This window comes from Siniperca chuatsi, linkage group LG16 (genome assembly GCF_020085105.1).
Source record: "Siniperca chuatsi isolate FFG_IHB_CAS linkage group LG16, ASM2008510v1, whole genome shotgun sequence".
Lineage (NCBI taxonomy): Eukaryota > Metazoa > Chordata > Actinopteri > Centrarchiformes > Sinipercidae > Siniperca > Siniperca chuatsi.
In genome coordinates, this window is record NC_058057.1 from 16,214,140 (window position 1) to 16,229,389 (window position 15,250).

The window sequence follows — 15,250 nt, forward strand, 5'->3', positions numbered from 1 at the left end:
TCAGAATCTGATAACAGTTGTTGGGTTATTTGTTCACGTTGCCACGGAGAACTCACTATTCACTCAAATTTGATCAAACCATACCCACACAATACTGAGGAAACAGATTAGAATTTGTTGTTGTCACAAATATTTAAAAGATTCAGCCTTAATACCAGGCTGAAAAGCAGTGTTTCACTGCCCCCTCTGGTTGAAAGTTTTAAGTCTGTTGCACTTGTAACCACACCCAACAGTGATGTCACAGTGTACCAACACACATTGGAGTACACTTGTACATCACTGCAGCAAGGTGAGTTGAAAATAAACCGCTGGGTGACAGCAGAAACAAGATATTGACTTGTACGATTAGTGTTTCTGCATACAATACATTTTACGTTTTAGAGGTTTTCTTCATATTTGACAGGCAGCTGATTTGGACAAAATGTAGGTGTGACAAAGGATCAAACCAGTTGAGTGCATTGTGGAGATGCCATTGGAAACATTGTCGTGATGTGAAACACTGGTGTAACATGAAGTCATTTGTAAATTTCAACAAACATTGTCAATTTTTCACACTAAGGATTCAGGATTGGTCTACACAACCACTAACAGTACACATCAGCTACAAAGTCAGGAGGTACGTGTGTTTGCCGCCTCGCAACCTCAACAACCCCCATGTTCCATTCACCACTCCTCGTCAAGCCAAGAAGGCAGTGAATCTCACTTTTGCGTTGTAGCTCCGCACTGACAATCAGATCAATGACAGCTTTGCATTCAAATGGCAGAATTAAGGAACGGGCAGCCGTAGACCTCCACTCGCCTCCCCATCTTTCACTTTCTCATTCCCTTGCTTCAACCGTCTGACAGAGTGCCACTGACAGCCATAGCCCTCCAGCGACAGATGATTTGTGCAGCGACTTGATACAGGTCTCTGCTCCCCTCAGCTCCTTTTTAAAAGCCCTTGTCAGAGCAATGAGAGCTTTATGTTTTTGAGGCGACAATAAGCCACAGGTTTATCACATGAGGGCACTCTGAGCGGGGAGGAGGCATGACTAGGACTTTCATAGGTATTAGCTGTAATGACTCCCTCCCCAATACCATGATTAACACACAAATGGTGGCAGCCACGTGTACAAGTGCAGGTGGGCATGTACACACAGTGCAGTGTGGAGTACTTGTAAAACTGTGAGTCTATTCTTGATGCTGAATCCCATATTCTTACTCAGCACCCTCCTGCTACCACACAAAAGTTCCTTTATTATTCCATGATTAGCCAAGTTAATAGGCCATTAAAATGCTGCACCATCAAAGTGAGAGTTTTATTCCCTACCCAGTCTGGCCTTTCATTCTGTAGGAAAAGAATGCATCGGGGAGGATATAACAGGGGGCTAATCCAATGGGATACTCCCAACAATAAAAATACCTTACTGGCAGTGCCTGGTGGAATGACCCATTTTAATTGTGCATACACTAATCTATCCCACAGCAAAAAGTGCTGCAGTTATATCCAACACACTTCCTCCGTGGCTCAGTGGTGCATTGTGTGGGTGTGTGAGGTCTGGAGGATCAGCAATATTGTTTTTGTGGGACTCGGAAGGGCTTACAGAGACGTTTATGCCCTTAAGGCTGCACTAAATTTAATCCTGTATCAGGAACTGTGCAATGGCCGGTCATGGATGGATTTGATCATTTAAATATGTAATCATTATGTTAGACTTTGAGAACACTCACTCGGATTTGCAACACAAACCCTGTTTGGAAGAATAAAATAAGTTTAACTTAACATTCTTAGTTGCAAGCTGATGGGTCATGTTATTCTTGGCTAATCTCTGAAGCTGGCTGGCCAGGTTTGACTGAAAAAGAAAGCATATTTTCTTTTTGCAGGCATCAGATTCAGCAGCCCAGCTCTAAAGATGGAGCCCTGGGTTAAGGCAGGACAGCTATTAGCCTATAGAGCTTCCTATAAACATAGTGAAAGGCAGTAAAGCAACAGCATTTCTTGGCAGTAAATACATTAATAACTGGCTACTAACAGACTCTTCTATCCAGGTTTGAAACTCACTGCCTCTATAAAATGTCAGCACATTCTGTTCTTTCCGAGACACAGGCTGCCTAGGTGAATCCAAGGCATGTGTCTGACGTGTTATTGATTTAGCCTATTAAACATCTTCAATCTTGAAGGAGACATATAGTGTCGATGAAAGGAGGAGTGGCCTGGTTATTTGTCACTGTCGCTATGCAGAATAGACTGTGTACATGAAGGCTATACTGTGTATTCCCTAAGGTGTAATACAGTAGTGAATCAGCATTTGCCTTGTTAAATAGGGTAAGTAAGACCTTTGCCTTTTTGTTCACAGAAATCTCACAGCCTATACACTATAACATTGCCGCAGGTTAGTACTGACATTTGGCACCTCCCAATTTTCTTGCAAAAGGTCATGAATTGTAGCAGGTTTTGTAATGAGTCATGTGTAGGATGGATCAAAGTTCTCACCAATACCAGAAAGGTCAACTGACAGGGAAGGTTGGCCCCTAGGCTCTCTGTTGTCAGTCATTCATCAATAAATTAACTGACTGAACTATTGAGGGGTGTTTAAGCACACCCACTTGGTGGCCAATGCTAAACGTCCAAACAGCATGATATCACACAGTGCAAGTATCAACACCTTTTGTTGTTTGCATTCCATAGAGATATGTGGTCACTTAGAATAATGATACAGAGACAATATGGTATGGGTTTTTACATGCGAAAGGCGAGGCAAGTTGGTGTTCAAACATTGTAACCTTGTTCAGTGACACACGCGCAAGGGCTTCTTTCTCCCCCCTGGCACCCTGGCTTTCTTCTGAATTAGTTTAAATTCTTGGCATGGCCTTCACTCACTGTCACATGTTCATCATGCTTGTCATAACAAACACATTTGGCAGTCAACATTTGCAAAGCCCATGGGGGGTTGTCAGAGACATCCGGTAAAGTTGCTGTGTATGGGAGCACTTTAAAAATGGGACTCATTACACAAAGCATGTGATAATTCAAGTAAAGGAATTAATATGGTAACACTTACAAAAGTAATGTAATAATAGAAAAACTGAAAGAGTGCTACAACTGTCTATGTGCTATCCTCTTCACTGTATTGAAAATAACTTTTCTAACATTGCACTATACAGTAAGCATTAAGCATGCTGCAGGTACTATGTCAAATGAGTGTTTTTAATAACTTTTTGAATTTAACTGTTGGATATGTCATTGGAAAGCTGAGTGTGTATTGGAGAGCAGTACTCTCTGCCACCTGGAGGTAGGTAAACCTAAACAGTGTTTTAGGCACAAATTTCATGTACACCTGTGCAATCCAATCCAATCCAACTACCCTGCAGCAAATACTACCTTTGTAAAGCTCATATCATTATTACATTTTTGTTGAGAATGTGTCAGACAGGTGCTGGTTCTTTTATTAGGGTGAAGTTTGTACTGTTGACATACTGACTCCTTTATATTGTAAGCTGAGGAGTTTATTGTAAGATGAACACTATAACATGAATACCTTATAATTTTTGACATTGACAATCAGCTGGCATGATGCCAAAAACTGCAAACTACAAGTCCTTGATTGAAAATAACTGGAAACAGCTTTCATACACACCTCAGTTTACACACTGAATAAAAATCCTTCAAACAAACAAAACACATACAGACACCAACATAAACACCATAAACTAGTGTAACTCAGTTAATAATCACTCTGATATATTTTCCACAGTAAGCTAGCTAGCAAGCAGTGCTCCTGATATCCTGCTTAGCCACCGTTGAGCCAGTGTCTGTGTTGCTCTACATCCTGCATTACAGATAAGAGATAAAGAGCAGTCCAGGCCAATGCGACCGGTACAGGCAGATAAGCACTGCTAAAGGCCTGTTGGTCTGCTGGCAGATCACTGTCCACACCAGACTTCAGGAACACCTTTGTGTGAAACAGGAACAATGATAAAACTGAGAGTAGAGGAAAAAGCAAAGTCATGGATTCAGTTTTTTAAGATTGCATCACCCTGATAAATCTTGGGATGAATCCCTGCTGCCGTCTAGGCTCTAAAACAGCTGCTGACTCATCTGGTCAATATGTTCTATCAGCTGAGCTCAGGGTCATTGAAAAATCGCTCCTTTGACCAAACACAAAGCAGTGACAGAAGTAGAAATGACAACAAGGTTACATCTGTATGGCAGTGCTTTGTGCTGTAGCCCAGTCTCTGTTGAATGGCTGTCACAGAGTTGTGTGTCCAGCACCTTGATGAATAAGTGTGGCTCCTGTGCATGTGTATTTATAGTGGGGTCTTCAGGGAGCTGTTTCCTGAAACTTCCTGAGAACCTCTGACACCAAAGTCTAATACTTTGTTTGAACCTGTGAACCCTCTGCCGGAGATCCAGCATGTCCCCAAACTACAGACAATTCAGGAATACAGAGATAGAAAGACGAGAGAGAGATTCAGCAGAGAAACAATGAATTAAGGTATCATAAATATTGTAAAAACACATTGGTGTGGTGGCAAATTGCTGCCTCTTTCAAATGTAAACAGCCGACTACGCATCTGCATTGGTTATATAGCCTGTTTATGGTTCTTTAATCAAACTCATGTGATTAAAACAAATCTAGCAGCAACTAGAGCCAATCTTTTCCAAACCACAATCTATTTCCCAGCAGCAGCAGTAGCAGCTGTCCAGCGGTAAACCAATACACAGAACAATAAGTGGGTGAATCTCATTGGAAGACGAAAATTGGCTCATTGAGATTTAATAGCAGGCTATCAGCTGAGGTGTGCTACCGCGTCACAGATAGACACCAGTCTGAGTGATTGAATGAGAGAGCACACGTTCGTGAGTATTATAAGTGTAAATCTCAGGACCATAGGGTGCGAATGATGCAAGGCTATGCAGCAGATAGTGTGTGGTGCCATTCAGAAGCCAATCTGAGGTAACATGGCATTAAATAATTGGAATTCTATTCAAATGTTCCGTGTATAATGGCAGGCCCTCTTGATAAATAACAATTCTCAGCCTATTATGGACAATTTACAGAAATCTCGTTGACGATGCATTAAAAGGTGCCAAGAGTGCACACCCAATGCTCTCTAATTACTAGGTATGATTTTCTGCATTCTTACCTGCTCTGAGGTTAGCCTTTTTATACATGCCGTGATTGTTAGGGAGTGACTGTTTATTTTCATTTAGTGATTTAGTCGATTATGTATTTTGATAAAGGTTGTGTGTTTCAGCTCCCATTTCAGAGCTGTAGATACAATATGAATAAGATTTGAACAATGTTTGGTATTCTGTTTTTCTCTGCTGTTTGATGATAGAATAAAGATTTCGAGAACAAAGCATAGGAGTTAACTAATATTTAAAAACCCACAGTGGTTAGCTGACTTGTGAATCTCCCTGCAACAACCTGGCAGGATACATCAACTCTCACCACCATCACCCTCCATCTTTCCCTCTGTGCCTCTGCATCTGTTGCAGTCTCAGAGGCAGATGTTCCTATGAGGAGAGGCAGCAGGCAGATACACCCATCCCCCCCCCCATATGATTACCTCTCTTTCGATCCGACTGCAACAATCCCCCCCACCCCGTCCAAGCACCGCCACCTCTCCCTTGTTCGAGCTTCATTGAACCTCATTGCTAGACAATTACGATGGATAAGAGGTTGAGGGCCCACTGCTTGCTTGTAGGACCAACGGATAGCAAACGCAAAGGCCACTTGACTGTCAAGCAGAGGTGATGGAGCATATAAATGTGTGGACTGGGTCAGTTGTTTACGTGTGTGACCATGGCACCTTCTAGAAAACTACCCTGATGAATATCCATTTGAATTGTAATGCTGCACTGTTAGCCATTTATAATAAAGGCTGAATAAGGTCTAAAGTATTATGGGACTTTTGCCAGGTTGCTGCTAAGCAGTGACCATCACATATTTTACCTCAGTGGATTTTGGTGGGAGAGCCCTGGCACAGAGCCATATCTGACTGCTGTTAGGGAGAATAATGATGAATATCTGAAGTGCCATTAATCTCGGTCAGGTATGTGTGAGGCAGGCTGTGTGTGTCCTCTTTCACGCCCCACATTCCCCCTGGAGCCAGGTGGTGACCAGACAGCACAAGGTCAGGAGGGAAGGTCAGAGAGCATCATAGGCCCCTCACCAGTGACAGAGTGACAATAGGACACACATGCATATAGTCACGTAAAACTATTAGTGGTTTCAATCTAGAAGACCATGTATCATCATTTTAGCATATGTCATCACACACTAGTGTACAAATATAAATGACTCCATAATCTAAAATCTTAGTAGTTGTGATTTGAAAATGGGCTTTTGAATGTTCTCTCAATGAGTTCTCCTTTTGCATAAGCAGTTATTTCAACATTTTTCAAACTGTGAATATTGCAGATTAAAAGTTTTCATACAAAAACTACTTATAATTCAAAAATGGAAACTGCAAATACATAAGCAATAATAGTGACAAATGGGGTTGAATAGTGTCAGCGCATTGACTATTACTACCATACCTTTTGTGCTCACACACAGCAAGACGGCATGGACAGCCTGCAGCGCTCCTGATCTACCACTAATAATTGAGATCTTGGCTTTGGCTAGATTTGACTAGTGCTGGAAGATAGAAAAAACATGGCTACATTTGCTGTAGTGTGTGCCAGCAGTCTGAGCTAGCTGGCTGAGACTGATCCTGTAAAAACTCCCAAGTAAGATGTGACAACATGACTTGGACAGGGTTTGTCATTTTGTATTGATTACAGTGAGGGGACAGAGGTCAGAAGAAAAAAAAAGAACACACCTCCCTGATGAAGCTGAATATGTGCTGCTGTATTGATGCTTAATTCACAGTTGGACGTGTCATGTATTGGGTGTCATTGTGAAAAGCTTTCATTTCTCTCTCTGTCTGGTGCAAACCTGCAGGCAAATGTCAGAATGCACACCCACACAGAAACCACCAAGAATACACACAAAACACAAACACACACAAACACACACCAATGCTTAAACATCAACGCATAGAAAGTGTTGGCAGATAGCAGCTTTGGTTCTGCTCTGGTTTGGTTTACTGATTTGCAGGATAATTTGGTTATCCGTTTCCTCGCAAGTCACTCATCTGTCAGGACTTCAAAAGATTCATATTTCTCTTTGTTAACACCGGAGCTCTGCCACAGGCCCTGCAGCTGAGTCGTAATCCTAAAATGAACTCTACATCACCTCCAACACAGCCAAAGGGAACAAAGTAACGCTAAAGGGAAGGCAAGGCAAGTATGCCAATTGCCCACTCAGATTTCTGTGGAGAAGAACGTCTAGTGGGATTGGAGGAAGCGCTGTTCAAGATACGCTATCGGCTACCAAGATGCCAACAATATGTGCTGGAGCATTGATAATACATTGGATAGATACTGTATTAGGAGATTACTGCTGTAGTTGGATTAAATCCCCCCCCCCCATGCCAGCTCTACCATATGAGAGGAGGTTTGGCCTCCAAAATAGACTTGTATGATCTTCACTAAATCTCAAACTCATCTTGATATCTACACAATGACATAATATTAGTTGTCCTGCCATTTAGATGCCTTTGTCTTAGAGACTAAACCCACTGTGTTGTTGGTCTTAGCTTAAATTCACGGTGTTCCTGACCACATCCAGGAACACATTCAATTAAACACAAATACACTCTTATCAAGTAAAATCTAAAACCTTATTACAGGAGTGATTTAGAGGAGGCATGGTCACATGCTGTTATTTTCCTTCTGCTGATCTTATTGGCTTTGATGAAGGCACACTCAGATCTTAACACGCAGGCGTTTGGTATCTAGATATAAACCCAAGGCTCAATTTTGTTTTTTACGGTTGGCTTGGTAGCAGCTGTTCTTACATTGCTGCAATCAAACCTGCATCTGGAGAAAGCAGGAAGATGAAAATTGGGCTTTCATACCGTTGTCCTCTTGAGAACATTTGTTCAATGGTATTATGGCTTCTATCTTTCCACTGCTGTAAATGAGAATGTAATCTCACGTTCATTTGTAGAAGGGGTTGTGGGGTTTGTCTTTTTTTCTTTGCATAGGCCAACATGTTACAGAACAACCTAGACTTGCTACAGACTAATTTTGTGAATCATAAGGACATTACTGTGAAATTGTGACAGCAAATTTAATTCCTGAATAACTCTCCTGGTAACAACATATGACATCCTCATCCTAACAGTTTTAGAGGTGGTTTTGTTTTCAGGCCACTTCATCACCTTCGAGTATGGGCTTCCCTGCTGTCAGGTGCCAGTCTGTTTTCTGAGGGCCATGTGTGGACAAGGCGGAATTTGTCTCACACTAAGAGAGCACAAATAGAGAGATGGAGAGACTGTAGTAGAGGGAAAAGAAATGAGGAAAAGAAAAAGTGATGAGGGAAAGCAGGCCAATTAGAAAAGTAGAAACATATACACATATACACACACACACACATATATATATATATAAATATATATATATATATATATATACATATATTCCGACTGCCAGATAGGGCTGGTTACTAAACTTAAATAAAAAGAAGACGAAGAGCCAAAATGGTCTACTTGGAAGAGATTGATTCTCTGTGTGCAACCACCCTGTGAAATTACCCCCTTGGGTAAAAAAGGAACATGAAAAGTAAAAAATAAAATCTTTCTCTTTCTGTGTGGGTTGTTACATTTGACTTCTTCAGCAGATCATTCATAGGAAACCTCTTCTATTCCTACACTAAACTAAACTTTTGTGCAAGTTGATTTACATGTTGAATACTGCCTATTGCTAAAATTGTTAAATAATTGCTTATGCATTGCTTTAGAAATAGAAAAGTCATATAAAGTATAAATATACAAAGTATACAAAATTATGTACATGCTATTAAGTATATATTTCTTCCTCCAGTGTTTTCCCAATTGGTTCCTTAGGTGTTAAATCTAGTCAGTCTCTAAAAGATACTTATAATTCTGTACTTATTCTATAATTACAAAACATAAACATTAACTTATCCCACAAGAGAACAATACAATTGGTTCTACTGTAAGGTGTTAATGAGCACTCGCAGACAGAACGACATAGGGAATCGGATATTAAAAATGCCAGGCTGTACACTCATACCTGTAGGAGAAAGAACAAGATAGAAATAAATGTGTAACATTTTGACTAGGTTGATATAGTACAGCTTGTGTGCACAGCCAGTAGAGGTGGGTTCAACGGCAGAAGTTAAGTGGCTCATTAATGGATACCTATGGCCTCATCTGTCAAGTCTACAGCCTGTTTATGTGCAATTTATGTGTGAGTGTGTGTGGTTATGTATGATCTATGTGCACCTCCAGCCTCCCTAATAGTATAAATATACCAATAATTTTAACATTAACATCATTATTTTAACACAAACAGCTATTTAATTAAATGGAAGCAGGATTCAAATTAAAGCTATAACATTTCAGCTCACATTCAGTAGAAACACACACACACACACACACAGCCTGGTCTGCAGCAATCCCCATATATATAGTGTAGAAGAAACCGATCGATTGGGATCACCATGTTAGCATTGCAGATGCCCATTATGTGAAAGGTATCATGTGGAAATCAATCATGGCAGCAGCATTCGAGCTTTGGAGATTCCACGGGGATAAGTCCGCTCAAATCTGACGGGCTGGGATTTGGCACTCCAGAGCTTTGCTTGTCACAATATTGATTTAGAAATAATTACCCAGACTGCTTAGTGAATCCTCGCATGTTCGCCTGTATCCTGCCTCTGCCTCCTTCCAGCATGCCACTGCAGCAAACCAGCCCTTATTTCGCTTTTGATTAGATGTACCAAACATAATCTGTGAGAGACCTGTCTGTTTTGAAATACAGCTGGAGTAGTCGCCCCCCCCTGCAGTGAAGGCTAACAGAGACGCTAGTAAGTAATTACCATCAAAGCTGGTAGGTTAGCATACAAAGTATGACTGACAGCTATAAGCCTTCTAACTGCTGATTGAAACACCATCTTTACAGAGATACAATTTATTTAACTACACGATCAAGTCAGCTGATAAGTGATTGCCTGTCATTTGTTTTCCTCTCCAAAATCACCTGAAATTAATTTCAGTGACTGAACAAGAAGGAATTCATCTTTCTGATATACTGCCTATTGCTAGGATCAAACCTGAGAACATCCAATTACAACTGCTCTTACTGCTGAGCAACACTGCAACTCTGTAACCTAGGTCACAAATATGCTCTATCAGCTTTCCCATGCGCTAGACAAAAGGATGCAAAGGCAAGGATGCTGTAAATCATTTCTGGGTTTGCTGACTCACCTTGTAATGGCTAACAGTGTTATGATACAAAGTGAGGACTTACCGAGGTAGCACCATCTGTGAGAGCTATGACATTAAAATCAGAACAGCAGCATAAATATCTATTTCATGAGTGGAAAAAGAAGCATGTGTGAAACAACAAGAAAAACATGTACTATGTATTTCTTTTTGGGTGGTTTTTGGTACATCTGCTCTGCTGAGAGAATTTGATAAAGAGCCCATGCAGCCCATCCAGCATAACTGCTCAGCAGGGCTAAATGATTGGGAGACATGCTGACTTTAAGTGCTCTAATAGCACTAGATCATATAACCCATCGCTACTGCCCTGCTGTAATAGACTAATTATGGCTCTGTGCAATACAGAAGACAGCAGCTGAGCACGTTCTATTTGTTGCAGCCTCCCAATCCATTTCTCATGCTTTCTGCTGTGTTAGTGCCTAAATTAGAGATGGAGCACACTGTAATCACCTTCAAACATACAAACTGGACATGAGGACAGGGAAAGATGGATTTCGGATTTGTGCCTGCCTGCACGACTTTGGTTTTAACAGAAACCATGTGCCCCTCAGATAACATTACACCTGATAATAGGCATTCACTTTTTTGCCTCCTGACTAAAATCTGAAACATTATCATACAAATGGGCTCATAATTGCACTTAAATCTACCATCGGCCCTTTTTAAACAAATCTTAGAAATGGTGTTTTATTTGACAGCTTCTCACATTTAATGCAAAATCTAATTTGTATTCAATTTTCCAGCATTTATGACACAAAGAATACAATGATATCCAAAATTTGAGAAATTGGTCACTTAACCAATCAATATAAAAAAAATTATATAAAATGCGCGTGTAATTACAACAGACACCAGTGTCTGCAGCAACTTAAATTCAACACACCTACAACATTTAAACACAGTGTCAGAATACAAAAAGCAGGAATATGCTATCCAACATAACATGCATTCTTATAGACCATCTGACTCAAGGGCTGGTTGCTTACCTAAACACAGAAATTATTTTGAATGTTTTCAAATTAGACAGAGCTCTTCCACCAGATGCTTTGCATGTCGTATTTACCACACACGCTTCTAATAATCAGTTTGGAAGGGCCAAGGAATGTGTCTAGACTAGCAGAAATGTTTCTGATCAGCAGGACATTCTTCTTTTGCCCTCAATACAAGAACCCAGAGAGTTTGAGATGTGATAAAAGACAGTGTCAAAATTTTCCATGAAATGTACAAGTCTCTTTGAACTCCACACCATGACCAAAGATTAAACAGTGACTCACAGCTGAGCAACGACAGGGAGAATCAATTTCATGAATTCTTGTGTGGTGGTTCGATGGTTAAGTCACAAAATATTCTCATACTTGAATTACAGTTCTTTTGCACATTATTTAATTTTTCTAAATTATTGAATAAGTTTGCTTGCAAAGCTGCTTCAAAACTTAAACACTGGGTCTTAGTTAACATAATAACAATGTTGCTTTCATTCTCCCTGAGCACTGAAGGATTTTAGGTTCCAGTTCTCCACACAAGACCCTTCATCTACACTGAAACTGTTGTTATCCATAATTACACCATATTGACTATAACTATCCTATTAAAACCTCTGTGTGACTCAGCCAGGTTTGGTGAGAACAATAGTTGTGGTTATTTAACCTCTGCCAACTCGCCTGGCAAGGCAGTGTAACATCAGCTCTGGTCTGAATCCTTCTCAGCAGTCCAGTATAACTGAATCATCATGTTCTCTGGAATCAGCCTTCCATTGCTCCTCGCTTCACAATGAGCACTATTTACTGTATCTGACTAACAAGCCTCACAATGGAGCAGCATCACCTCTGCTGCCTCAGCGACTCAACCCTGCCAAGTTAATGACCACAAACACACAGTCAGTGAATGACAGTGAATGACCAACCCCAAGAAAGCTATGGGCTAATTTGCTTGACTGAGCTCATCTCTATTATCCAAACTCTTTCCACTGTGGTAATAAGACATGGCAAAGCTGGCAGATGGTTGCTTAACCTATGATGATCTGGAGTATAGAGGAAATCCCAGCCTTCTACTGATCAGTGAGTAAATCACACAGGCCTTCAAATAGACTCAATTGTTGCTGGGACTCACACTATAAACCATCTATTACCAAGGCAGGAGACTGATGCTGGATGGGCTGAGTTAATGGGTGCAACAGAGGCTGCTCGAGGCCTAAATAGTCAGATGACCAAAAAACCAACAGTCTGTCCTTGAGCTGATCGATCACAGTTAATGCTAAATTCTTGGGTAAGCAAAATTATCATCAACACATCATAGCCTGTGTGAGACCCCGGGGTATATATTAACCTCTTTAGACCACAGGCTCGTGACCCGCCAATATGGGGTTGACCTGTGTAAGACTCATATGAACTAGACAAATGAAAAAGTTATTGTCAAATGTAAATAACTGACATAGGTATAGGTGAATGTTTATTTACATTATAGATTATTGTTTATTTGTTGTATATTTACATTATTGATTATTCTCCCAAGTATTTTTTATTATTTATTATTTGATTAATTGTTGCAATTTGATTAATTAATTATCTATAAAATGTCAGAAAACGTGAAAAATGCCCATGATCATTTCGGAGACCAAGGTGGCGTTTTCAAGTTGTTTGTTTTGTACTACTAACAGTTCAAAGTCCAAGATATTTAATTTGGTGATATAAAACAGTAAATCCTCACAATCAAAAAAAGACAGGGAATTTTTGAAATAATTACTTGATAAATGACTTCAACGATTCATCAACGTTTTCAGCACTAAAATGAACCCAGGCATAAACTCCACTGTTTGTTCTTGTTAGCTGTCTGGATATGTTGTCAATCACAAGACGTTACAGATAAACAAAAACATTATGGAAATATTTACCATTACCCTGAAGCACTATTTTCCAGTTGTCCATTATGTGTTGAAGTCAATCACCAGCTTTAAAGTCAGCCATTGAACTTGCCATTGGCATTTTAGTGCAGTGGATATCATTAGCTCGAAATGGGTGCAGCATCAGTGTGAGGGTCTTGTTCAGAAAATGCAAATGAACAGCCGTGATCTATGTCTTTTATTAACAATTTGAGAATAATCACGTTCCTGTTTTAGCATGTCACTGAGCCTTCTGTGAATATTATATTTTATATCAAAACATTAAAAAATAAAGTTTTACTGAAGGTAAGAAAGAAAAAAGCCCACTATTCTTGTATGCTATGCAAATTAAGTGATTCACCTTCACCAAAAGCAATACACAGGCAAATAAAATGTAATACATTCATTATTCTGCCAACCCGCAGAAGTTTAAACAGCTGCTTTGACATACAGTAAGATTGGTCCCTGCGGGTGCAGCTTTATCTGCATCAAGTCACTCAGTGGTTATATAAATGTAGAGATGCTGTCATCTGAATTTAGGATTAGGAACGTCTGGTTTTTGCAATCAAGAAGGGAAAAGGGGAGCAGACAGGAAGCAGACATGGAGTTGGAGTTCTACATGGCATTTGCACAGCTCTGTTGTCACATTGTGACTCATTTATTCTCAGCAGGGTTTTCAATTGCCAATGATTAAAACCCCCTTTGGTATTCCTTTTTAGAACAAGCAGGAGGTGCCTTAATAATGAGAAGGAACTTCAACAGCATATACAGTAAAATGTCCAATAATAATGGCGTTTGTAAGGCTGATAGAATACTTAAAAAGAACAGTATGACATTACATTTTTGGCAATTAGAAGCAAGCTGATACTGTTTTACATTTGCTTGATAATCACCAATAACTGCTGCATGTTGCCTAAAATGGTTTGTGAAGTCCTTAGTCTCTGCAAAGTTAGAAATATAGTTAGCTTGACACCATGCACTGTTCGATGTGAAGAATTATTATTGCATTAATAAAGCAAGACCATTAAAAGGGGCATTCATGCAAAACAGGTAACCCTGGGTTAGTGCTGCTCTCTGCAACCTTGACGAATAGAGACAGGCGTACAGTGGGGAAATGCAGCTACAACTGAATGAGTCTGTGTAGCAGTGTTACATGAATTACCATCCAGAGGAAAACATACACAAGTGCACATGTGAATAGAAAGAGACTGCAGAAAATTCATCCATTTCTTCGACCATTTATTTACATTTTGAGCAGAAGAGAGATCTGGTTCCGTTTATTGACTAAATGACTAAGGAGTGATGACAAATGGCAGCATGAGTAATGGAATTTCTTGTAGTCTTTTACTGGAGGAAAGTTCACACGAACAGAAAATTATAATTCTTGCTGTAGCCATTACTGGATACAATCATTGATGCTTTTTGTGTTGTGATTTATGTTTTGTCAGAACTGCAACTTTCTATATAAAGTAAATGGTTTATTTTCAAAAACATTTAGCAAGTCAAATCTGATCAGATTATTGCTGTCACATGCTAACACCTATCGAAACATCCTCTCCTTTGCTGACTACAACTGGGCAAAGTAGCACATACTGAAGACAACTCTCTTCTCTTTTGTATGTGTGAGACAGACACAGACAAGTTAAGTCAGACAAGCGTGCAATCCGCTCTGGCCTCTCTTGACCTCTGGGAGTGTTTGACACCTCTGTTGTCACCTCCTCCAGCATGGACACTGTGTACAGGTGCTCCATGCATGCATTTGCATTAATGCACCTGACTGCAAGCTATAGTAAATCAATACTGAGATGTGCAATGCTAAACAACAAGACTTGTAACTGAAATTCCACAAGCGACACCGCACCCTGCTGTTTTAAAAGCAGGGAATGTTACCTCCCTGTTTCCAATTCATCACGGTACAAGCAAGCAAAATTTGAGAGGCATTGCTCCAGTAGAAAATTTTACCGTGACTGATATGAAACAGAGAAAACCTGTCACAGTGTGACAGGGACACGCCATGCAGTGCTGTCT

General features: G+C 40.1%; 1 protein-coding gene across 7 annotated transcripts in view; it reads right to left on the bottom strand.

The window, feature by feature from the left end:
* sash1a (SAM and SH3 domain containing 1a) overlaps positions 1–15,250 on the bottom strand; it is a 233,329-nt gene that overhangs the window by 129,215 nt on the left and 88,864 nt on the right. Inside the window, exon 2 of one of the 7 annotated variants that reach the window (XM_044168073.1) lies at positions 10,370–10,392. The exons of the other annotated variants lie outside the window; for them this stretch is intronic. Coding sequence (XP_044024008.1) covers positions 10,370–10,392 — 23 coding nt within the window. The remainder of the gene's footprint in view (positions 1–10,369; positions 10,393–15,250) is intronic. 7 annotated transcript variants of the gene reach the window in all.